Source organism: Anas platyrhynchos, chromosome 3 (genome assembly GCF_047663525.1).
Source record: "Anas platyrhynchos isolate ZD024472 breed Pekin duck chromosome 3, IASCAAS_PekinDuck_T2T, whole genome shotgun sequence".
In the NCBI taxonomy this organism is placed as follows: domain Eukaryota; kingdom Metazoa; phylum Chordata; class Aves; order Anseriformes; family Anatidae; genus Anas; species Anas platyrhynchos.
In genome coordinates this window covers 93,253,384-93,276,851 of record NC_092589.1, presented here as the reverse complement: position 1 = coordinate 93,276,851, position 23,468 = coordinate 93,253,384, and the positions used below count along the sequence as shown (strand labels likewise).

General features: G+C 39.2%; 2 protein-coding genes across 7 annotated transcripts in view; both read left to right on the top strand.

Annotated features, from left to right (window-relative positions):
• Window positions 1-41: 41 nt before the first annotated feature.
• Window positions 42-6,001, top strand: PTP4A1 (protein tyrosine phosphatase 4A1). Its single transcript, XM_038177156.2, has 5 exons — window positions 42-183; window positions 1,530-1,622; window positions 1,967-2,097; window positions 3,524-3,598; window positions 4,591-6,001. Exons 1-5 carry the CDS (start codon window positions 79-81, stop codon window positions 4,706-4,708), a joined length of 522 nt encoding a protein of 173 aa, XP_038033084.1. The 5' UTR covers window positions 42-78; the 3' UTR covers window positions 4,709-6,001.
• A 12,712-nt stretch (window positions 6,002-18,713) lies between these two features.
• Window positions 18,714-23,468, top strand: part of PHF3 (PHD finger protein 3) — a 48,894-nt gene continuing 44,139 nt past the window's right edge. For 4 of the 6 annotated variants that reach the window (XM_027455055.3, XM_027455053.3, XM_072036311.1 and 1 more), the window contains exon 1: window positions 18,714-18,932. The gene's annotated coding sequence lies outside the window, so the exon portion shown is untranslated. The remainder of the gene's footprint in view (window positions 18,933-23,468) is intronic. The other 2 variants (XM_072036313.1, XM_072036310.1) reach the window with 1 other exon arrangement.

The window sequence follows — 23,468 nt, the reverse complement described above, 5'->3', positions numbered from 1 at the left end:
TCAGTTTCTCTACATCACTTCTGTATTAGATTTTTTTGAATCCTTTCATAATCTTGTTGCATGTTTAACTAAATTAAAATGGCCCGAATGAACCGCCCAGCTCCTGTGGAAATCACCTACAAGAACATGAGATTCCTAATCACACACAATCCAACCAACGCAACCTTAAACAAATTTATAGAGGTAAGGTTGGGCCAAAGTTCTTACTGATGTATTCTTATTTATGCCTCAACAGCACACTATACTAACAATTTCCTTCCTCAGTATTTGGTAACTACAGAGTCTGTATGAAGTAGTGATGAGGCTGTTCATATGTGAACTCATTTCAAGTAGCAATGCCATGCTTTACAGACAAATCTACTTGGAGACTTAAGCCTTCACCAAAGCATACTTCTGAAAGTGAAGCACAGAAATAATTGTTGTCTAGTATTTAGTACACCACTTAGGAGTATAATCAGGAATGGTCTTGGCTGAGTTGTGTAGAACAGTACCAGGATCTGCTAGTGATGGGAACCCATGTTCAGATTCATCTAAGCAGTGTAACATTTCCTTGCCTTTATTGTAATACTGGTTACAAAGAGAATAATTCAGTATAGACTGTACACCAACAACTTAGGAACAAATAATAGAATCACAGCGTGCTTTCACTGCCTGTTTCCTTTCAGTATTAGTAGATGAGGGTTCTACTGTAGCTTAAGACAATCCTCTTGAGTGTCATTGCTTACGTGACTGAAATTTATGGTAGTAAACTTGTTCTGCATCCTGAGTTGTTGATGCTACTTAAGTGTTTCAGTATATGCTGAAACTCTTTCCCAGCTAAAGCATGTCTAAGCATACATTGCTTGTATCTGAATCTTCCATCTGAACCTTGCAGCTAGCATGCTGGAGGCATAAGGTGTATAGTTAAGTGTATGATAAAAATGCCTTCTTCCAGAGTTACCTATGGGTAAGGTTTGAGTTTGTAATGCAATCTTATTAACAAGATTTAAGGTCTGTCATACCTCTGTTACATATATGCATTCAGTATGGGCTAATTTACAGGAAACGCAGTGAGTTAATAAATTTTTTATACTCTCACAGCTAGATGAAGTGTTCACAGACAGTGTGAATGATGGGTTTTTGCAGGGAAAATGAAGTGTGATTGTACCATTGTTTTTCATAAATGAAGTTTAATAGTAAAATGGAAAGTTATTTTTTATTCTCCAATTATGAAAATCCATGAACTGGAATGATTTATTGTACTATTCTCCTAATTCTTATCAGTAAAGTGTGTTACAAACTGCTAGTTTTAAGTGGAGTATGCAAAGGGGAAGATCTAAGAAGCAAACCACTTCAGATATGTTTGCAGAAGAGCTTACAGGTATCTGGCATTAGTGCACAGTAGTCTTGACTTATTTCAGCTGTGTTCTTTACAGGCTGGCAAGCATTTGTGTTAGTTCATTTACTGAAACTTTTGGAAGAAGTTAGTAAGCAAACCAGTTGAGAAAATAAGTCATCTTACTCTTAAAATGGTTCTTTTCACTCCCTAGGAACTTAAGAAATACGGTGTTACCACAGTGGTAAGAGTGTGTGAAGCTACTTATGACACTGCTCCGGTGGAAAAAGAAGGCATTCAGGTTTTGGTAAGTAGTGTAACAGATGCTTTTTGACACTTAATGTTTATTGTTATTAGTCACTAGCTTAATTCACTCTATAAGCATATTCCAGCAGCTGATGGGTGCAAAGCTCCATAGACCTCTTCTGTTAGGAGAAAAAAACAGTTTTTGTGCAAATGCCTTTACTCGATGAAACTGGTTGAGAGGAATATACTCCTAATATTGCTATGCTTATATTTTTAAGAAAACATAAATTTGAGTGGTTCCCTTGTCTGTCAGCTCTTTTGTCAATTATGCATACTTTTTTTTTATGCACAAAGCAGTAGGAGTTGCATCTTCTATGTAATTATGAATGTCTCGTTATATTATAGGACTGGCCCTTTGATGACGGTGCTCCACCATCCAACCAGATTGTTGATGATTGGCTAAACCTCCTTAAAGTTAAATTTCGTGAAGAACCTGGTTGTTGTATTGCTGTACACTGTGTTGCTGGTCTTGGACGGTGGGTAGTTTTAAAGATGTTATCCCTGGTCAGACTTTTGAATATTTAGTACAAAAGCTTAGTTGAGGCAAATGTAAAATAGTCACAGATCCAGCATTGGAATGAGCTCACACTCGAGTAGGTTAAATGACAGCAAACTGTTGCATGTAATATGGGACTTAGGTTATTCAAAAGATTGTGCTGTTATCACAGCTATTGTTACTAAATGAAATAAAAAACTACATTCCTATACCAAGCATATTAATGAGTATCCCCCTGATATTTTTTGTCTTGCTACAGGCTTTCTTTTCTGTATGGATTTGTTTTTTTACTGATTCTCATCTATATGTCTTTTTCCATCCCTATTGCAGCAGTATTGTCAGTTTCCTAGTAACAGGGATACTATAGCTATTAGCCCCAAATGAGTGAGGTGTTTTGGCATATCAAGAACAACTTTAACTCACCAGATATTTGGCTGTTTTCCAAAGTCTAAAAGCCCTGTTTCAGTGACACCAGCCTCAAAATTTATACAGATGAAGCTAAATACCCTACCAACTCTGCTTCTTCTGTCTGCTGGGGCTCTTAAATACAGCTCTAAAAGTTCTGAAGGCACAATGTTTTTTCTGTTGCTTTTTTAGACTACCCAGAAATAAGTCTGCTCAAAAGGTAGCTGAAATATTTTAGCCATTGGTTTCAGCATTTCCAATATAAAATGAAATAGAGGTTTCTGGTCTTGGCGTCACTTACCCACTGCTTGCATTATGGCTTCATGTGAGTTGACTGTAGTGCTGAATGCCACCAAAACAAGCGATGTGTCTGGTTTTCCCCCTCAAAATTTTGTGGTTAACTAGTTGGAAAAAAAATTTAACTTACATGTAAGGCTTGTTAAATCCTTATAAAATCATTTAGTAAGCATTTAAAACCATTTAGTAAGCTTGTTATTAGGTATGCATACCTTTTGCTGCAGTATGGCATGTTTTTTGTCTTGCATGTGGAACGTTCTTTAAAAATAAATAAATAAATAAATAAATGGAGCCACACATTGTTAATCTCTGTTAATTTGTGCCAGGCTTTCTTAACTGAAGACAGTATTCTGTCAGATGAAGAACACTTCAGCAAGCAAGGAAATCCTTGGCTTGGGTGGAATAATAACTTACATCTTATTCTTGCTGTCTTCCCATATACCTGAAGTCAGATGAACAAAACTATGGTTAACCATAGTTAATTCTTCCATTTTTTTTTTTTTTTAAGGGCAGTCCATAGCTTGAAAACATGGTATAAACACCCAGTTATGTAGAAAACCTTTCTGTCTTCCTTATGTTTCTCTTCTGTCCTTATGCATGTCTTTTTTGCTTCTCGAGGGAAGAAGTGGGAGAAGTATAATTCTTTCCTGAGTATGCACTGGTAAATGCTAAATTGACCTTTTTTTTTTTTTTTTTTTAACCAGAGCTCCAGTCTTAGTTGCTCTTGCACTGATAGAATGTGGAATGAAGTATGAAGATGCAGTGCAGTTTATAAGACAGTAAGTATGAAGCTAACATCTGTTTCCAAGATATAACACATTGACATATCCTTGGGTACTGCAGGGAATTCTAAATTATTGTTTGTTGATCTTCAGACATTCTTCATAACAGTCAGTGTTCTAAGACTTGACATGTGGGATTGGTATTTCCTCTTGAGAGGCACAACACCTTCGAGACTTAGGTTCTGTCTACTAACTGGAGCTCACATTCATTCATTCCCATTTGTGGCTCCTTTCTTTATTAGATCAAAGTGTGCTAAACAGTTTTTCCCCCATGTCTTTTTTTTTCTTTCTGGCAGTCTACCTAAGAAGAGTATTTCTTTCTATTTTTTGTGCCTACATGCAAGTTGAATGAGAACAATTTTAGTCTTTTTGCACTAACTTTCTAGATGTCATCTATATTTTAAATTTTATATTTTTTATTTTTTAAATATTTTAAATTTAAAATTGCCAAGCCTTTGAGGAATTATGTTCAGCTTGCACATCTTCAGGCTGGTATATACAAAGTGAGGAACATAAAACCTGGTACACATTCCAAAGAATAAAGGAAAATGTAGCTCTTTCATAGGTTCTTGGTTTGAGCAGAACCAAGGAAGTTCAACTTAAAATGCTAAACACTCTCTCAATATTGTAGTATTCTCAATTATTTTAAGAGCTTACATAACCTTAGCTTGTTTAAGGAAGAAACAGTCAAATCTGCTCTCTGTAACTTTCTTTTGAAGTCTCTTCTAAAGATCTTCTGCAAGATCTTTCTCTTGCATGTATCAGAGGTGGAAACACTATCTAAAATACTATGTGGTCCAATTAGATATTTGTGAAAGGAAGCTACCACCCTCTTTCCTGGCACTTAACTTTTAATTACTGTTATTTTCATTACAGTCCTGACTTAATGGTATTTTTTTCAAGTGACCTAAAAATATTTTTCTCCAATGGGTGGTATGATTTCACTGGGCAGTAATTGAATATTTTAAGACACTTTTTCTTCCATTTAGGAAACGTCGTGGAGCTTTTAACAGCAAGCAACTTCTGTACTTGGAGAAATACCGCCCCAAGATGCGCCTCCGTTTTAAAGACTCCAATGGTCACCGAAATAACTGTTGCATTCAGTAAAGCCCAACAGCCTATACTACTAGGATTAAAGGATGGGAACTAAGAATTAAGCAGACTGCATGCCAAAGACATGGGTCTGATATTTTTTAGTAGTAAAGGAAGCTTCCTTAGGAGTAATTAATAGGCTAAAAGCTTAGTAGAAATGCAACTGTATGTTTAGATAAATACTCAACTGTTTGGAGACCCAGTAAATGTTTTTGCTGTACCCTGAGCTGTCTCCCTGTTTATTAATTACCAGTTCAAATATCCTTTAATCATGCCATTGAGTCTTACCCACCTAGTTTCTACTACTAAAAATTGGGGTACTAAAGTAAATCAATCCGTAGAGAGATTAGGTGCCAAAATACCCAGCATATCAGCTATATGTTTTTCCTTATAAATGAGCATAGTTCTGATGAATTAAGAACTACCAGCTTATCTGGACCTTACTTTTTTTTTTTCTAGTCATTTCAATATTGAAGAATATGGCCTCTAAGATAGTCTTGCCTGCTTCACTGTATGTTTCGTCTCCCACAATCGCACTAGAATTATCAGGATTTGCACAGTCTGTTTTTTTAATACTATGAATTACAGCAACTTTTTCTCCAGTGTCTGTACTTTCTGTTACCTGAACCTCTCCATTTTACAAATCATTACTCTATGGTTACTCATGTAGAAAATCTTTTAAATTGTACAGAAGCACACAAGTCTTTAATGTCTCCAGACAAAAAGCCTTACAGTAAAATTAATGTTGGCACTTGATGTGCAACTTAACAGAGGGCCTAAAAAGGTTGGGAGGGGCTATTTAATATTTCTAGTAAAATGTTGCCTTTGTCTTGTGCAGGAAGTATAGAATATGCCCTTTACTTTAGTAAATATTTTTTTAAAACGTAGAAATGCTTTGTTATTGTAGCTAAAAATTCTTAATCAGAAAATTTCTGAAAAATCTTGTAGTTTCTTTTACTGTACCTATTGAAAGTTGTTTACCGACTATTGCTTTGTTGAAAGTGTGATTATTTTTTTTTCTTTTGTTTTTCCCTCCTTGAGTTTCTGCTATGAGTTGGGCAGACCTCTGTAATATTTTGTATGCCTTTCAAGCTGCGTAACTTAATATTTGGATACTTGATAATTTGTTTTATTATGTAATTGATAAAATGGTGATGTGTATTAATGTTAGTTCAACCATATATTTATACTGTCTTGGGAATGTGTGGTTATAGTTCTGTGGGAGAAATAATTTTGCCAGTGTTCACCAGCTTGTAAAATCTAGTGCGAGAGCTTAAACATCTAAATAAATACTGAAATGCACTTAAAGTTTGCTGAAACACTCATGACTTTCACTTCTTCTTGTGTACTTTGTCAGCAATCTTACGGTGCCTAAAATCAGAATCTATCCAGGCACCTGTTTTTTTTTTTTTTAATCTGGGCCTGAGTGTCCCCTTTGCTGTAATGTTTGCTGTTTGTTTTACTCATAAATAAATGTGGACAAAAATTAATAGTAGAAAGTACGCTATTTCTTTATGGAGCTTGCTTTTGACCTCCTTTCCCCAGTACTAAGGTAAGTTACTAACTTAACATTATTGAAATGCTGCAATAAATAGAGAGGAGTAATAAAACTAATGATACTCATAAGTGTTATCTAGGCTTTACAGATATGTGTAGCAAATAATACGATAGCCTCAGCCTCAACAATGAAATGCTATGTACAAACAGAAGGTATTCCAAAAATCACACGACCTAAAACTTAGGCAATTCCAAGTTTCCATAGTGGTGGTTGAACTTCCTGATGGAAACTGGCTTTATTAGTCAGCTGGGCTGCTGTTCTTACCAGTGATCACAAACCCCAGGCATATGTCTGCTCAAAAATTAAAGTTGTGGTTAAGTATATCTTGCCTTTCTAAAAGGTGAGGTGGAATGCTGTGTACAACAGAAGCTTTAATGAGACTTCAGAAGAACTTCGGAGAGGCATGGTCTCATTAAAGAGAACACTTTGAAATTCTATATTGTTTGAAAAAGGCTTGCAACTGAATATAATTTACCTTTGTCATGAGTTCTGTACAGTAGTAAATTAAACTCTTAAGAGGAAATTAAACTTGGTTTAAAGAATATTTTGACTAAATGAATAAATCTTAATGTTTATTGTATTTTCAAGATTATTACTTTGAAATTGGCAAGCTTAAAGGCGTTAAAGTCTATTCTGTAAGCTTTCTACTTACCTGCTTCCTTATGAATTTCTGATAAGCTGGAAATGCTCCATCTGCTCAATTGCTGTAATTAAGTCTTCTAAGCTAAGGGCACTTTCTTGTACTGCAAACATAATTCAAAGTTATATGAAAGTAAATTCTAAAGTAATCTGAACACTTCTAAAAGTATAAAAGTCAGGGAAAGATGGGGAGGAGGTAGCTGAAAACTGAGAGCCAGAATCTTGCAGGGGATTCATGTTATGCAGTGAGATCTGGCACACAGAGTATCTTCTGATCCTATAGCAAAGCTGATCCATTCTTTCCTCCTAAATTACTGTGTCTTGTCAGGCTGTTTCCTGGCAAAAAAAAAAAAAATAATAATAAATAATCAAAGCCTAGTGCAACAGAACTGGGATCATCTTACAGTTCCTGAAAAAGTTAACATTGAGTGAGCAGAGGAATACTCTAGTATGTTACTATCACTGTGGCACCTACCACCTGAGGAGACTTTCAAAATATTTATTGGGGTAAATAAAACTGTCTTCTATATTCAAATAATGCTTTGTTAAATGAATAAACTGGTCCTTGAACAGTTTTAATATAACTGGTTTTACAGGGACTACTGCTTTGTGCAAATAAAAACTGACAGGATACAACTCTACATTTTCTAGGTTATTTGGTTTATTACTCCTGTATATTATATATCCTGTGTATACATGACAGTATGTCCATTTGTCTGAGAAAATCAGACTTTTAAAATGAAGACCAGTGTCATCAGTGTTTCAATTGTCAAAATAGTCCGGACTTGGGAAAAATTGCAAATCTACAAAAAGTTGGTAGCTCAGGAGTTCAGGCTATTGGTATCCAATATAAATTGCTATCCAAACTAAGGTAAAAAGTAATTTATTTGCATATCTTAGCTTCCTTGTATTCCAGTAAGTCCTGGTAAAATGCTTGTAATTTTTTTTTTTTTTACTTAAATCATTAGTGCAATGCCAGTACATCTTAAATAGAGGGAAGGCTACATTTAGTTTAAGAGCTGTAACATGTTTGTGATGGTAGCTTGGTCCTCTGGACTGTTTTATGTCAAGCCTACTAGTGAGTTTAATCAGTTACATAAACTGCTCTGAAGAGTAAAACTGCATCATGTGCATATCAGCTTCAAGCAAAGCTCAAGTCAACTTCTGAACTATGTTAATCATATCTAAATGTGAATCCCTATGTAATGGAAAATATAATTTCTTCTGCATAACAACTCTGGTAGATTTTAGGCACTAAAATGTTGGCTATACTCAAAATATGAAGATAACATGAAAATATAAAGTGAGTTAAAATTCAGTATAATTTACGTGAGCTGACAAATAAAAAGGAAGAAACTCAAATGGAATTACTGTATCTTCAATTAACGCTGAAACCTCACATGAAAGAAAATGCCATACTGCTGCATCTAATTTTATAGCGATCCTAATCATTTGAATGTTGCACTTCCCTTAAGTGTTCTATTTTCTTGGCAGTACTTAATTACACAATAGCATATCATTCTCTTCTACTAGGCTGTGTTTCATCTAGTGGACTGTGCATGGGTTGGGTAAGTATAGTTTGTAAATGGTAGTATTACAAGATTCCTTAGCATATTGTAGCAGAAGTTAAATATCTATGGTAAATATTTAGAGAGGGGGGGAGTATGATCTTGAGATTACTGCAGCAGAAAATTGATGGACTCTCTGTACTGTTCTGTCATGCGTTTCCTAAATGATGCTGGGGAAAGGTAGTGAAACAAGATATTCTGTGACCAGGCATCCACAATCATGTATAAAGTCAAATATGATTCTTTTGAACCTGATTCTCAGAAGTGCTGACTAATCAATTTTAATAAAAGTGTGAAAACATACTCGATGTTAAATAGCATTGCATGTATTTGAACAGTCACAAAGCATTTCAGAGTCAGCACTCAAAAGCAGTTAATATTTATCATGGAACCACAGAATGGTTTGGTTAAAGATGACCTAGTTCCAACACCACTGCCATGGCCATGGTAAGGAACACCTCCTGCCAGACCAGGTTGCTCAGAGCCCCATCCTGTCTCTGACCTTCAGCGCCTCCAGGGGTGGGACATCCACAGCTGCTCTGGGCAACCTGTTCCAGTGCCTCACCACCCTCAGAGGGAAGAATTTCTTACTAATATCTAATCTAAATTACTGTCTTCAGTAATTACTGTCTTACACTTGGTCTTGTTGAACCTCATGAGGTTCTCACAGGCCCACCTCTCCAGCCTGTCCAGGTCCTTCTGGATGGCATCCCTTCCTTCCATTGTGTTGACAGCACCACACAGCTTGGTGTCATCGGCAAACTTGCTGAGGGTGCACTCGATCCCACTGTCCATGTAAACCAACAAAGATGTTAAACGGTGCCACTCCCAGTACTAAGGAACACCAGTTGTTACTGATCTCCACCTGGCCGTTGAGCTGTTGACCACAAGCCTATGAGTGCGACCATCCAGCCAGTTCCTCATCCACTGAGTGGTTTGTCAAACCCATGTCTCCAATGTAAGGACGAAGATATCATGGGAGACAGCGTCAAATGCTTTGCACATCCAGTCCAGCTGTCAGTTGCTCTTCTGCTGTCCACCCATATTCTAACCCCATTGTAGGCCACCAGATTTGTCAGGCATGATCTGCCCTTAGTGAAGCCTTGTTGGCTGTCACCAGTCACCTCCTTATTTTCCATGTGCCTTAGCAGAGTTTCCAGGAGGATCTGCTCTATGATCTTGCCAGGCACACAGGTGAGACTGATTGGCCTTTTGACTGTTAACCTCCCTGGTCTTCAGTTCTCCCCCCATAAAACTCCATTAATGCCAAACTTCCCATAAGGTAGTTGCAGAGATGAGCACTGTTTCTGAAGTTCAGATACATCTGTAGTGTTAACTGTAGAAGAAACAGGTAGGACAATATATAATTCTGTATTGAGTAAAAAATTTTAAGTTAAACTTGAGATCTTAAGAAAAATACTAAGGAGTTGCTCGTTCACATGAACATTGTTCATTCTAGCAAGTGAGGTGGAGGAAAAAACTTCTGGAACTATGTATTTATATTTGAGAATAACATTTTAACATTTTTAAGTTTCTGCATGAACTGTGTAGCATTAATAAGACTATTTTTGCAATTTTTTTTAATATATGTAATGTAACAATGTTTTGAATACTATTTCTTGAATATTTAATATTTTAGAGTTGTTGCAATTTTGCTGCATCATTAAGCAAGTATTCTCTGTAACTATAGGGGAGATTGTCAAATAGGAAACCACAGTAATCTATTTGGAATGGTGCTATCTTTATGTACATATTTGTGTAATCTCTACTGAGGTTATCATCACTTACAAAAAGATAATTATAATTTGTAAGGTTAATTCAAGTCTTAATAGAATAAAGCTCTTTTTTTTTTTTTTTTAACAGCTGGGACTCCTGAACAAATATAGATGTTTACATGTGAGTAAATGCTTTCTTTACACTCCATGGAAGTAATTTTACACTTCTAATCTTCTAATCAGTCTTATGCTAAAAGAAATGCTTAAAACAGGCTACATGAAAAGCTCCCCACAGGTGAGAGCACAGTTTTGCAAAGGGAGCATGGGACAGCAAACTCGCTTTGCAATGTTGGTATCTACAGGGAGATGAAAAATATCTCACCAACTCGTCTAAGTGAAATATGTATTTCAAGGTACCATGTAGAAAGTCATTTCTTTCAACATACAACCTTGTTCTTAATGTGTAATAACCATTAACAATTATAACCTAATTTTATTTTTATTGGCATGAATTTATGCTGTAGGTCACCAAAGCAAGCACGGCATTATTTTCCTGTTGGTGATTGCCTGTATGAACATCGTTAGTTTTGATAGACACTGTTATAATGCATTCTGTCCTCAGTGCATTGATAATTAATTATCTCAGTAACAACACAAGTAAGTTACTCATCAGTGGAAAGTGTATCCTTGTGAGGTAATAGTGGTTAAATAATGGTCTGACAAGAAAAGATAGGGATGGTGCCAGAAGATCAAGTTGCCTGCTCCGATTTCTGATTCAAATGATTGTAGCTGTAGAAAACCGGACACCAGTGTTTAGATACAAGGGAACACTCAACATAGAAATACTCAAGTAGTATTACCATCAGTATGTCATCACTGGATGTAACCTGTGTCAGTGTAATGAAACCTACGAATAAGGAAAGTATATTTTGTAGTGGGCTGAAATCTTAATTCCACTTCAGGGGTGAGTAACAGTAGTAGCACAATCTTACCCCTCATATAAATTTGCACATGAGAATACTTTGTCAGCTAGTTTCACAGATCCCTCAATCTTTCTTCATAGGAGAGGTGCTCCAGCCCTCTGATCATCTTAGTGGCCCTCCTCTGCACCCATTCCAAGAGCTCCACATCTTTCTCGTGCTGTGGGCCCCAGGCCTGCACGCAGTATTCCAGGTGGAGTCTCACAAGAGCAGAGTAGAGGGGGAAAATAACCTCCCTCTCCCTGCTGGCCACCCTTGTTTTAATGCAGCCCAGGACATAGTTGGCCTTCCAGGCTGCAAGCATGTACTGCTGGCTCGTGTCCAGCTTCTTGTCCATCAGGACCCCAAGTCCTTCTCTGCAGGGCTGCTCACAAGTTCTTCTCCCAGTCTAAATAAATACCTGAGATTGCCGCAGCCTAAGTGCAACACCTTGCACTTGGCCTTGTTGGACCTCATTAGGTTCTCATGGGCCCACTTCTCCAGCCAGCCCAGGTTCCTCTGGATGGCATCCCTTCCCTCTATTGTATCGACTGCACCGCTCAGCTTGGTGTCATCTGCAAACTTGCTGAGGGTGCACTCAATTCCATCATCTATGTCATTGATAAAGATGTTGAAGAGCACTGGACCCAAGACCAACCCCAGAGGGACACCACTTGTGACCGGCCTCCACCAAGACATAGAACCCTTGACCACAACCCTTAAGCAGTCAAGTAATTTTATGACATTCAACCATGTTGTCTTGTTAAGCAGGCTATCCTTGTGATGGAGAACATGCAAACTTAAAATTTTAATTGAACTGTATTTAATTACAAACCTGATTCAATCATTTTTACTTCTACAGTTGTCATTCTTCATTCAGATGCCTGGTCTGTTAGCTATTTGCTACATAAGGTTTCTTTCATACTCTGAGAAACTTGACTTCTTTAATTTTGTCCTGGTTTTGGCTGGGAGAGTAAATTTTCTTCCTATTAGCTGGTGTGATGCTGTGTTTTGAATTTAGGATGAAAACAAGTTGATAACAGGCTGATGTTTTAGTTGTTGCAGAGTGGTGCTTATACATGAGGACTTTTTGACCTCTTGTGCTGCCCTGCCAGCAAGGAGGACAGGGGGACACAAGAAGCTGGGAGCAGATACAGTCAGGACAGCCAGATGATAGACATCAGTCAGCTGCTGGTGAGCAACTGTATTGAGCATTACTACTTGCTTTTTTTTCCCCCTTTTTTTCTTTTTTTCTTTTTTCCTTTTTTCTTTTCTTATTAACCTGTCCTTATCTCAACCTATGAGTTCTTGTACTTTTCAGTTCTCTTCCCCATCCCACTGAGGTGGCTGGATGGTGAGTGGATGGCTGTGGTATTTATTTGTCTGCTGGGTTAAACCCGGACTCCTCAGGGTTAGGCTGGGCATCGGTCATCGGGTGGTGAGCAATTGCATTGTGCATCACTTGTTTGTACGCATTATTAGTAGTAGTACTATTATCATTGTTGTTATTATTATTGTTATTATTATTATTGTTATTATTATTTTCCTGTCTTAATAAACTGTCTTTATCTCAACTCACGGGCTTTACTTTCCCGTTTCTCTCCCCCATCCCAGAGAGGGAGGGGGGAGGGGGAGTGAACGGCTGTGTGGTGTTTAGCTGCTGGCTGGGTTAAACCACGACAGGAATGTTCTGACCTAAGTCCAGAAAGGGAATTGGAAAGGGTTATTACATCTTTGTGGATTGAAGCAGTAAGGTGGGTTTGAAGGAAATGCCCTAACTGCCCCAGTTAGTGAACAACTTAGGTCGTACAAATATCAGGAGGTCATCTAGTCCAACCACGTGTTCACAGTAGGGCTAGCTTCAAAATTAGATCAGGTTATGCAGGAGTCTGTCCATCGAGATAACTCAGTCTCTCCAGGCATCTGTTCTAGGGTTTGTTCAGCTGCCCTCCAAGTGAATACTTTTTTCTTCGTAGCTAATCTCAGAATCACAGCATGTTAGGGATTGGAAGGAACCTTAAAAGATCATCTACTCCAATCACCTAGATATCTGCTTTTGGCTAGTGATAAGGAAGTCCTTAGAGGGATCTTTGACATGCCTCAGTCCTAAACTTTTATTCTTCAGTGTTCTACCCTGAGCAGCATCCCACTTAGCTGCAGTATCTCCTTTAAGATAAACTAAAACACAGCAAATAATTCTTCAGTCATAATTTGAAAAGTGGGAAAGGGGCAGGAAAAAAAAAAAGAGAGAGACTACTGCATTTTGAAAACAGACTACTGCATTTTGAAAACAGAACAAAGATTAGTTATAAACTAGGAATAGTCTCAACCTAAATTAATACTTTTCTTCAGTGTTGAATAATATAAAGTAGAAGACAAAGGCTATGAAGGTTGTGAAGATAAGAATGTAGAGAGCGAATACTTCACATGGAAGCACTTCCAAATTTTCAGCTTAAAGAGACTGGGACACATCAGCCTACCAATTCCGAAAGAACTGGCTCATTGCATTTCAAGTTCAGAGACAAGCTGAACTTGAGCCGTACACAAACTTAGTTGTTTGTGTATCACATGAAAGTCAGAGGCAAGCACACATGAGCACGGTTTTTTGCTTCTATTGTAGCTAAGGCTGGGACTGAACCATGCAGCTGCAGTTGTCTCTCTGCATACCCAACCCCTCTCCCAGAGGACCATTAGGAGCAGCAGCCCGTGTCGGAAGGAAGCCAAGGCTAGGAATGGATTTATTGCAGAGATGAGTGCTGCACAGCCAGCATCCCCATGAGCATTAGAAGTTTGTGATGTGTAGCTGTATAGATTCCCACTCATTCAGACTGCAATCATTGTACTGTAAAACTGGAGATTAGCAAATTTAAGGTTTATATATAAGAAGGGGCAAAAATGAGGAAAGCAACTTTGGGCCTGGTAATATGATAATAATTACAAATTCTCAGGTGAAAAAATAGATGAAATAAGGTCATCATTCCACACTAGAAATGATTAGTCCAACTGGAGGATTTAGTAGAAGAGTTTCAAAGTAGAAAAAGCAGGAGACAGTAACAGGTAACAATGGAAGAGTAGAGAGAAGGTAAATGGAATTTCTCAGCTGATTTGAGAACTCTGCTTCTGGATATATGTAGCATAATGTACAATGGATATTGTATATTTTAATATATGCTCTTTTATATATATAACTACGTAATAGCATTTGCATAAAACCTATAAAATTATCAAGAACTGTGCTGATGGAGAACGATCGGAATGCCATGCATAGTCCTTGTCAAGTCTGTCCAAGAAAGACAAATCCAAACTAAGGCATGTGTGCTCAGTACGATTTCTGCTCCAACAGAGGATGGGACTTCTAGCAATATCAAATTAAAATTTTGTATTGTTGAAGTTCTTTCATTTGATTTTGATTTTCAGAGTGATAAATCATATGTCCTCCATTCATAAACTTATTTATTTATACTGTATTTTTTTACCTGTTATTTGATTTTTTTTTCTGTGTGGTAGTCACAAAACAAAGAGTTTTGTGCTCTGATATTCAGTAGAACAGCCCCACAACCCAGCAACCCCAGCAAACAGGTGTACTGACACTCTCTTATTTCTAGCACCATGCCCGTGCCCCAGCTACTTGATGCAATAACACATTTGCTGGCGGGAAAAAACATTTAGGACAACTTGCTGTAGAACAGAAATAGAGCGTAGGGATGATTGCTGAACATGTGTGCGAAAAAAATGTAATGTCTAGTCTTAGTGGAAAGGCAGAGAGGAAATACCACAAATCAGAAAACAGTCTTACAGGAAATGTGTATGAATTTTTAGTGCAAGATATATGTACACACTACAATGTTTATATTTAATGTTAAATGAATATACATCTAAACAATTACTTATCTGAATAAAGTTGTACTTATTAAAAAAAGTAATTTATGCTCTCTCAGATCTCTCCTTATGAATATACAGGGAAAACAAATCATAAAACAAGAACTTAGTCAGAATATATTGTTTTTACTATAATTTAGTACCAAATGATCATCTTCACAGAAATTACAATTAAGGTAAACAGACACGAGTGAAATATCAGGTATTTAGAATATTAGTAACTCGAGCATCAATTCCATAGGCAACTGCCCAAACTTGTTTGTGAGTTAAGTCAGTTTTATGTGAGCTGTTGTAGTTTGTTTTCATTCAAGGCTTTTTCTTCCTAGCATACACAAATCTCTGCCAGTAACTGCAACTCCATCTCGTCTCCTGGGATGAAATGTCTTTCAGTCTTTAATTCAATTATTTAAGTATTCAGCTGAGTAAGTTGTAATAAATAGCTTGTATTATCTGTATGTTTCATATCCTTACAAAAACCTACTTGTAGTCATATAATCAATGACTAAACATCCTTTCTTCAGAACCCCACCCTAGTTCACTAAGTTGTATTGTTATTTTTAAAAACAACAGTTCATTTTACCTTTATTTGCATGGAACTGAATGATTTTCTGCTTTACAATGTATGACATGTTTGATCCAACAATCTGCAAAAATCAGAATGGTGGATGATGAGGAAAATAGTGTCAAAATCTGTTTATTATAAAATTTTCTAAAATTTATTTATTCTTAATAAAAGATGTGCATTTTCAGTATGGAACTAGAAAATTTCAGGAGGTTACTGGTTATTATTATTGTGCATTTGAAAAACAAACAAACAAACAAACAAAAACACACACACAAAAAAAACAACAACAGTGAAAGAGTTCTTATTTTAAATTTTCAATTTTGTTAAGGATACTAGTTTGGGATAATAGACAGCTCATAGGCTTCAAATGAGCTAACCATAGAGCTTCCCAAATTATTGATACCGGCCAATCCTAGATATTTTGAACAGACATTTTGCTGTTGACCCTGGGAAAAAATCATGGCGAATGATTTTTTGGGTATGTATGGAAGGCAGTTATCTAATTATTAAGAGGTGCCAATGTAATATGTATGACTTTTCAGAATAGCATAAAAAATAAGCTTGTTTAGTGTTGTAAACTTGGAAGATTAATGCAACTGCTGCTCTAGTATTTTAATTTCTTTCAGAAGTCTAATTCTGCTTTGCATAACATTCTAAGAAGTTATGTAGGTTACAAAATTAGTGCAACACTTGGGCATTAAAATGATTTAAATCAAACGTCTTTGAGAAAATTCAAATAAATATGCCTAGACAAAAAAAAAAAGTTCTTGTGAGAGTTTGCTTGAATAGCTATTGGCCTACTGCTACTGCTATAGTGTATCTTGGCTTTTGACAGTGGGTATTTTCTCTAAGCATGGGAGAAATATGTTAGTTTGCAACCATATCCACTAACTTCTTTATCCAGTTAAGCATATGTAGCAATCCAGTGCCTTTCAACATTTCTATTCAGTAATTAACACTCAAAAGCAAACCATGTTTAATTCCAGTAAGGAATGTGACTGTGTATACCATATTTTCAAAGGTATTGTTTATAGAAAAATAATATATGGACGGCAAGAGAAGGCTATAAGGAAAATCATTCAGGAACCTCTTGGAAAGAGTAGTATCTGTGAAGAGACTTGGGAGTATCGGCAAAGAAACTGCCTTCTGCTGCTGCTTTCTCTTGTGCTTAGGGCAGTAGAAGACTGTTTTCTGAAAATAAATAGGTTGCTTTCCAACGGAAACAACTTGCAAGATCTGGAATATTACCAACTATCTCGTGTAATGGGATGACACGATAAAAACATCACTAAGAAAGATAGCAGATGGTGTAGTTGTAGTTGTGTATAGCTGATCCAATGTCATTGTGTACAAAGTTGTTTGTAATACCTATTACATTTTCTTTTGTGTTTTTTTTTTTTTTCCTTTATTTTGATGTTAAATAAAACCACAGCACAACACTGGTGAGCAATTCGCTATGTATGATAGGCAACTATGATTCTAAAGGGACTGGCTGGTGTGGGTCATCACAGAGAGAAGTACACGAACTCTGTTATACTGAGAAGAGCAAAAGAAGTTAGGTGTCTTTTGAAAGTGTAAAGAAAGAACTGAATAGGGCAATGATCAACAATCAGATTATTAGCAATGCTTTGCCTGGTGCTTGTGTCAGAAGGGTTGAATGCTGGAAAATCTGTGTGATGCATTTGAACGCAAATGTAATAAACTCAGTTTCATTTCAGACAATAATTTCATTTCTTAGTATAGTCTCAAGAAAATATCAGAGGCTTAGCACCTTGTTGAAAGCCTTTGGAGAAATGAGTGCCATCAAATCAGTAGCTCAGTTTCGTGCCATCATAAGAAGACAATCTTTTAAAGAGATGGCTGCCTTGGAGAGAGAATATTCAAAACTGGAAAAGCACAGGAAAAAAATAAAAGGATAAAAAACAACCGTGGTGATTTGCATAAAGGTGATTTAAGGACAGAGAGAAAAAAGTTTGGGTTAAAACTGTGGTCTGCAACAAAAGTTTTTGTCTTGTTGCAACTAGTCTGTGCACTGGCTGAAAACACGAAACGTATTGCTGTGCTTTAGGTTTAAAGCCCCCTCTCCTAATGTGATTGTAGTGAGAGAAATATGTACTGCATTTCAGCCTTTATAGTACCACAGAACATGCATTTCAAAGACTCTGAACAGAGAAAAAGAAACAAAGGAAAACCAACCCATTTCAACTTCCTCGCCTTTTTATTTTGTCCTGATGTTGCTTGCACTTCACTACAAAATGAGGAATATGCAAAGACAGTGTTACTACCTTGTCATTCTGAATCTGTTTTTAAGACTAATATGCAAAGACAATGTTAATACATTGCCATTCACAATACAATTTATTTTAAAACTAATACTTTTTTTTTTTTTTTAAGGGGGGGGGTATTCAATTTGAAACATGGTGTGTGCAATAAAGTGTCAGGATTGCAGTCACTGTTCATCATCAGGCCGAAGGAGAAACATAATGCAAATCAGAAGTCCTTTTCCAGGGTGACATTACGTGGAGACTGGATTACTTCATGCTCTGATGACCTGATAAAAGCACCTTTGGAGGGAATTCGTGTGAACATGTCATAGACATGGCGTGAGGGGACAAAGTCACCCTAAAGCAAGGCCACAGGGAAGAAATGTGCGTGCCAAGGGGCAGCATAAGAGCCTCTCAAGAAACAGGCTGCCCAGGGAAGTGGTGGAGTCACCATCCCTGGAGGTCTTGAAAAGACGTTTAGATGTAGAGCTCAGTGATATGGTTTAGTGGAGGACTGGTTAGTGTTGGGTCAGAGGTTGGACTCGGTGATCTCGGAGGTCTCTTCCAACCTAGACGATTCTGTGATTCTGAGATCTGAGGAACCAGGGGCCACCAAGAGCCGAGCACCCCTCACCACCACCCCCCTGCAGGCGGAGCGCCCGGCTCGCCCCACCCGGCACTCAGCAGAGCCCCGTGGCTCCTCGTGGGCCGCCCCGGGGCCGTGCCCCGTTATCTCGGCCGCATCCCTCAGGGGGTGCCGAGGGCGGGGGCCGGGCCCCAGCGCACGGAGCGGCGGGGCCCTGACGGGGGCCGGGCGCCTGCGCGGCGCCGCGCCCGCCTCCCGGTAAACAGCGCGGTCACGTGAGCGGCGGGCCCGGCGGGGGCGCGCCTACGGGGGGGAGCGGGCACGCGGCCGGCGGCGCCAGGCGGAGGAGCCGGAGCCGGGAGCGGGCAGCGGGGGCGCGGGCAGCGGGGCCGGGGGGAGGCGGTGCGCGCTCCCGCGGGCCCTGCCTTCCCTTGCGGCGCGGCCTCCGCGGCCTCTTCGTCGGCGGGCGGCGCGGCTCGGCTCGGCGCGGAGCGGAGCGGGGTGAGGTGAGTCACCGCCGGCGGGGCGCGGGCGATGGGGGCCGGGGGCGCCGGGCCTCGCGCGGCCTCCGCAGCACGGCCGGGCCCGGCAGGGCAGGGCAGCGCCGGGGGGGGCCGCGGCTGAGGCCTGGCCGGGCTGGGCCGGGCCTAGCGGGGCCCAGCGGCGCGGCTCGGGCCTTGAGGCCGCGTTGGGCCGCGGGGCCGGGCCGTGTCTCGGGGGCCGGGCCGGGTCCCGTCGCCCAGCCGCACGCAGCCCGCTGACCTTGCGCAGGCCGCGGCTGGGCCCTGAGCTCCGCGCCCGCCTCCCCACGGCCCCGTCTCGGGCTCCCAGCTCCGCCCGGCCGGCCCCGGGCCCCGGCAGCCCCGGGAGCTGGGGAGCAAGCGGCGGTTGGGAGCCAGCTGTTCCCCTGCTATTGGCCTGGCCTGCGCGGGGCTCCTCCTCCCGTCCCTCGCACTTCGCATCGTCAACGGGTGCCGTGGTTAACTCTTGTGTGGGGTACCCGCCGCGGGAGGCACGGCACAGGAGCCTGGGGGGGCCCTGGTGGCACCTCCATCCTGCCCTTGGGTGGCGTGGGCTCTCCAGGGCGGTCTGTCCACGCTTCCTCCTTGCTGCTGGAATGTAAATAATTAATGCCTATTGGGTTTAGAAGAGACATTGCTCATGTAACAACAAGTCTGTAAAGTAGGGGTACGTTACAGCCATGGCATGAGAGACTGGAAGAAGAGCACCCCATTCATTGTAGGGTGAACTATAGAAATGTTAAGAAAGGAGCGTGGAAGTTGGGAAGGGAACACAGGGACATGGGGTGACAAGTGTAGCAAGCAAATTATAGCTGTGGTGTTGTCCTTTATGGGGCTGTTAATCTCTTAGGTAAGTTCTGCGTGCTTGCTGTTGTAAAAGTTGATGCTCGTATTGCTAAACCGGGGAAATATTGTAGGATTATGTGTGAGGATTGTAAGCATGGCTTCTCTCTGACAACACTACTTCACAGCTTGTTGTGCTTAGGAAATTCATCTGGTAAGGTTTGGGAAATATACTATACGGGAGATCTTGAAATCCAGGATTTCAGGATTTCTTGGAATAATTTAACTTTGGTCTTCACGCTTAGTGTGCAGCTCACAACAAAGCTGGGCTCAGCTCTCTTCTTGCTTCATCACAAAGCTGCTACTTCTAACTTCAGTTCTGCTTTAAAGATTAGACGTAAATATGGAGTTCTAAACACCTAGATTTTTTGTTTCAACCATCATTTTCAGCTATTTGGCCGTTTGTTTTATACGGGCATGTTACATTTGCAAATCCTCATGAATTTTACGTAGCTGGATGGAAGGGCATCTAACTACAAACAACTACAAACCATGCTGTCTGTATCTAATCCATTGTAGTTATCACAGTGGAAGCAGTTGTTAAGGTGTCTCTAAGAAAACAAAAGCTCAAAAAACTTGTGATTATCTACCATACTTCTGTGACCTCCTAGAAACTATTTAGAGTTTGGTTCTATCTCATGGCTTAAATGCTACTCATGTGCAAAGAGCTGAGCATGTGTATGCTGTAAGGAATTATTTTAGCTGTTAGTTTAATGAGTCTGTAATTCTTTAATTTTCTTTACATTTTCTGTAATTCTTTAATTTTTCCTCGGGAACCTAAATACCATTGAATCCAAGTCTTAAAAATGCTAAGGGAAGAGAAGTTATTTGTAGAAAACAGTAATCTTTCATTGTCTTGCCTTTTATGTCAGAAACATTGATGAGTAAGGGAATGTTTTTTGTTTTTTATTTTAAGGTAGCGTTATGAAGCAGAAATGCCAAAGTCCAGTAAACTGTGAGTGTTTATTATATAAAAGCAAAATGAAAAATATGGACTGCCTGTGACATGCACCTGAATGGTGTCAATATGGGCATGTGGCAGATGTTATATTTCTGTGGAAAACCTGACCAAGCTTCACCATTAAGCATCTAGCTGATTTTGAAAAAAATAATTATGTGTTTCCAAATTAATCGTTATCAGAGAGGCACTGAAAAACTCAACAAGTGTCACAAATGAAATTATTCTGTCTGGGACTACTGACAAATAATCGATGTAACCTATTAGAAAGCTTAATGTTTATATAATGACCATGCTGAAAATTCCTAAAACAAGTAGTGAGTAATGTGAGGATGGAAAAGAGTTGAAGAACATACCAATAGTCATGGAAAAATAATCTGTCATTAGCTTTTTCTTTTCAGGGATACGTCCCTTCTTAGTGAGCTTACAAATTCTAGAGGCATATGGAGAGATGTGTACTCTCTGAGTGATACAGAGCCGTATAATCTTTGATTATTATTAGCTTTTGTGGGATTCACTGATGGGGTGGTCCGGTAAAAGAAAACAGTCTACTTCGTGAAATTAATTTGAAAGATGTCACAGTGTAAAGTCATTTCTGTGACAGAACATGACATCTAGTGCAGGTCTTTGTGCCTCTTCTAGCTGTAGAGGGAGAAGCGTGTTTTTGAGGAAAGGTTTTTCTGTGCAAAAGATCTGATTTTGTGTGATATAATTTGATTTTGTATGATTAGGAAAAGGTTTATCTCTCTCTTCCGCATTTCTTTGTCTTCTAATTTAATCCTTTTTCTTCCTGTTCAGTGAAATGAGTTACAGGTCTGGTAGTTGAATGTAATTCTTTCAGATAGTGAAGTTTAATAAAGAAAAATCTCGAGCTGTCTGACCTTCCATCAAATAATCTGTATCAAAGAGTAGGGAATCCGCAGTGTGTCAGTGAGGAGTACAGCACGCATCTTCAGATTATAGATTTTGGGATGTGGTTATTGCTTCAGATGTCAAGACCGCGGAGGTTTCAGTAACAGGATGGTAAGATCTGGGTCACTTGGTGTTTGAAGACTTTAGGGTAAGGGGAGGACAAGAAGAGCCACTAAGAGTTACATAGTTTTAAATGAGGAATTAAAATAATCAATAGGGAATTTGAGGGAGTGGGTGGTATATAGATACATAAGGGTGGACATTTTTGATGTACAGCTTTGTCAGTGTACCTGCAATGCAGCAATATTGATGTTACAAACACACATTTTGGTTACGTGCTGCTGTTAGGCAGGTCTTTGGTATGGTGTTCTGTTTGAGTGGCTGGCGAATTAGAAAGCGATCAAATTTGATTATCCTCAAAGGCCAAAGCTCAGGAAACCATATTCCATCCAAGCTTTGCATCTTTTTTTTTTTTTTTTTTTTTAATAAAGGACACTGACATTTTCTTTACCAGTTCTGAATACGTTTTCTTTGGTTATATTGCAATTCAGATGCTCATAAATCAGAATTGCTTTTCCTGTCAGAGATGTTTTGTCAGGTCATTTATTCCTTGATGACTGCCCTAGATGATGAATTTGAAACAGTGTGAACCAGAGTAGAAAGCACATTGGTGTGAGAGTTGTAAAGGTCCAGCATTGTTGCTGACCCTGCTGCTGGTGTATTGTCCAGTAATGGTTTCCTTTTGTATCCCATGGTGTGTTGAGGCTGTGAGCTCTGTTGGCTAGAATGCGCGTTACTACAGAGGACCTGGGTCTTGGCTGTGACTTTTGGAGCTGTAATACCTGAAATTGTCAGACTAAATACAGCTGCCAATGCTTAAGTATGGACACATGGCAACCTCATTAATTTTCACTCAGGCGTTTGTGAGCATACCTGTTATGGTTCCACATTCAAGAAGGGCAGGAGGATGGCAGTAATGCTGCCTGTGTGCAGCGCCAGCACTTGGAGCAGTGCTGGTAGCTCTGGGGTCATGGGGTGCCTGGGGTGTGCTGGCATCCCAGCTCTGGTGAGCTAAGGCAGAGGTTTGGTATGCTGAATGCTCTTTTAGTTACAGTATTTAGCAAAGCACGCAGAAGAGGGATTCCTTTAATTGCGTGTGTAGTCAGCTAATTTCATGTCAATTAAGGTGCAATTTCCTTCTGTTTTGCTGGAAAGCTGCTTTTGTCAGTTGTACTATTGTACTAAAACACAGTTGTGTTTTTGTCATGGTTTCTCCATGGCAGTGCAGTGCTAGCATTTCACATTTGTTTTTGATATCTAAGAAGCTATTTACCCAAACAGCTCTGTTCCTTTTGTATACTTTTCTGACTGGTGTTCTTAATAGTACTACTTGAAGGAATAAATATAATATGAAAAAACTGTTAACTTTCTGTGGAAATACTGAATTTTTTGTGAAGTCTAACTTTTGAGGACTTTCATAAACCAGACTTCTTTTAAATAAATCACTAGAAATACAGGGACTTACATTTTATATGCTTAAATTTAAAATATAAGCTAATTTATACAAGTCCTCTCCTGCATAGAGGAGGGAAGAGGGAAAGCTTTTTTTTTTTTTTTTTTTTGGTAGCTTTATCTGTGCTACACAAAGCAATATCATACATAAAGCAATATCTATTGCTTTATCTGTGGTCTAGCAAGAAGTATGTCTGCCTTTCATTGTCAGTCCCTGTGGGTTCTGTGCCTTGTGCTGATCTAGTAACGCTAAAGTACTTTTTCTAAACTTGGTATGGTACAAGGTGAACTTGGTA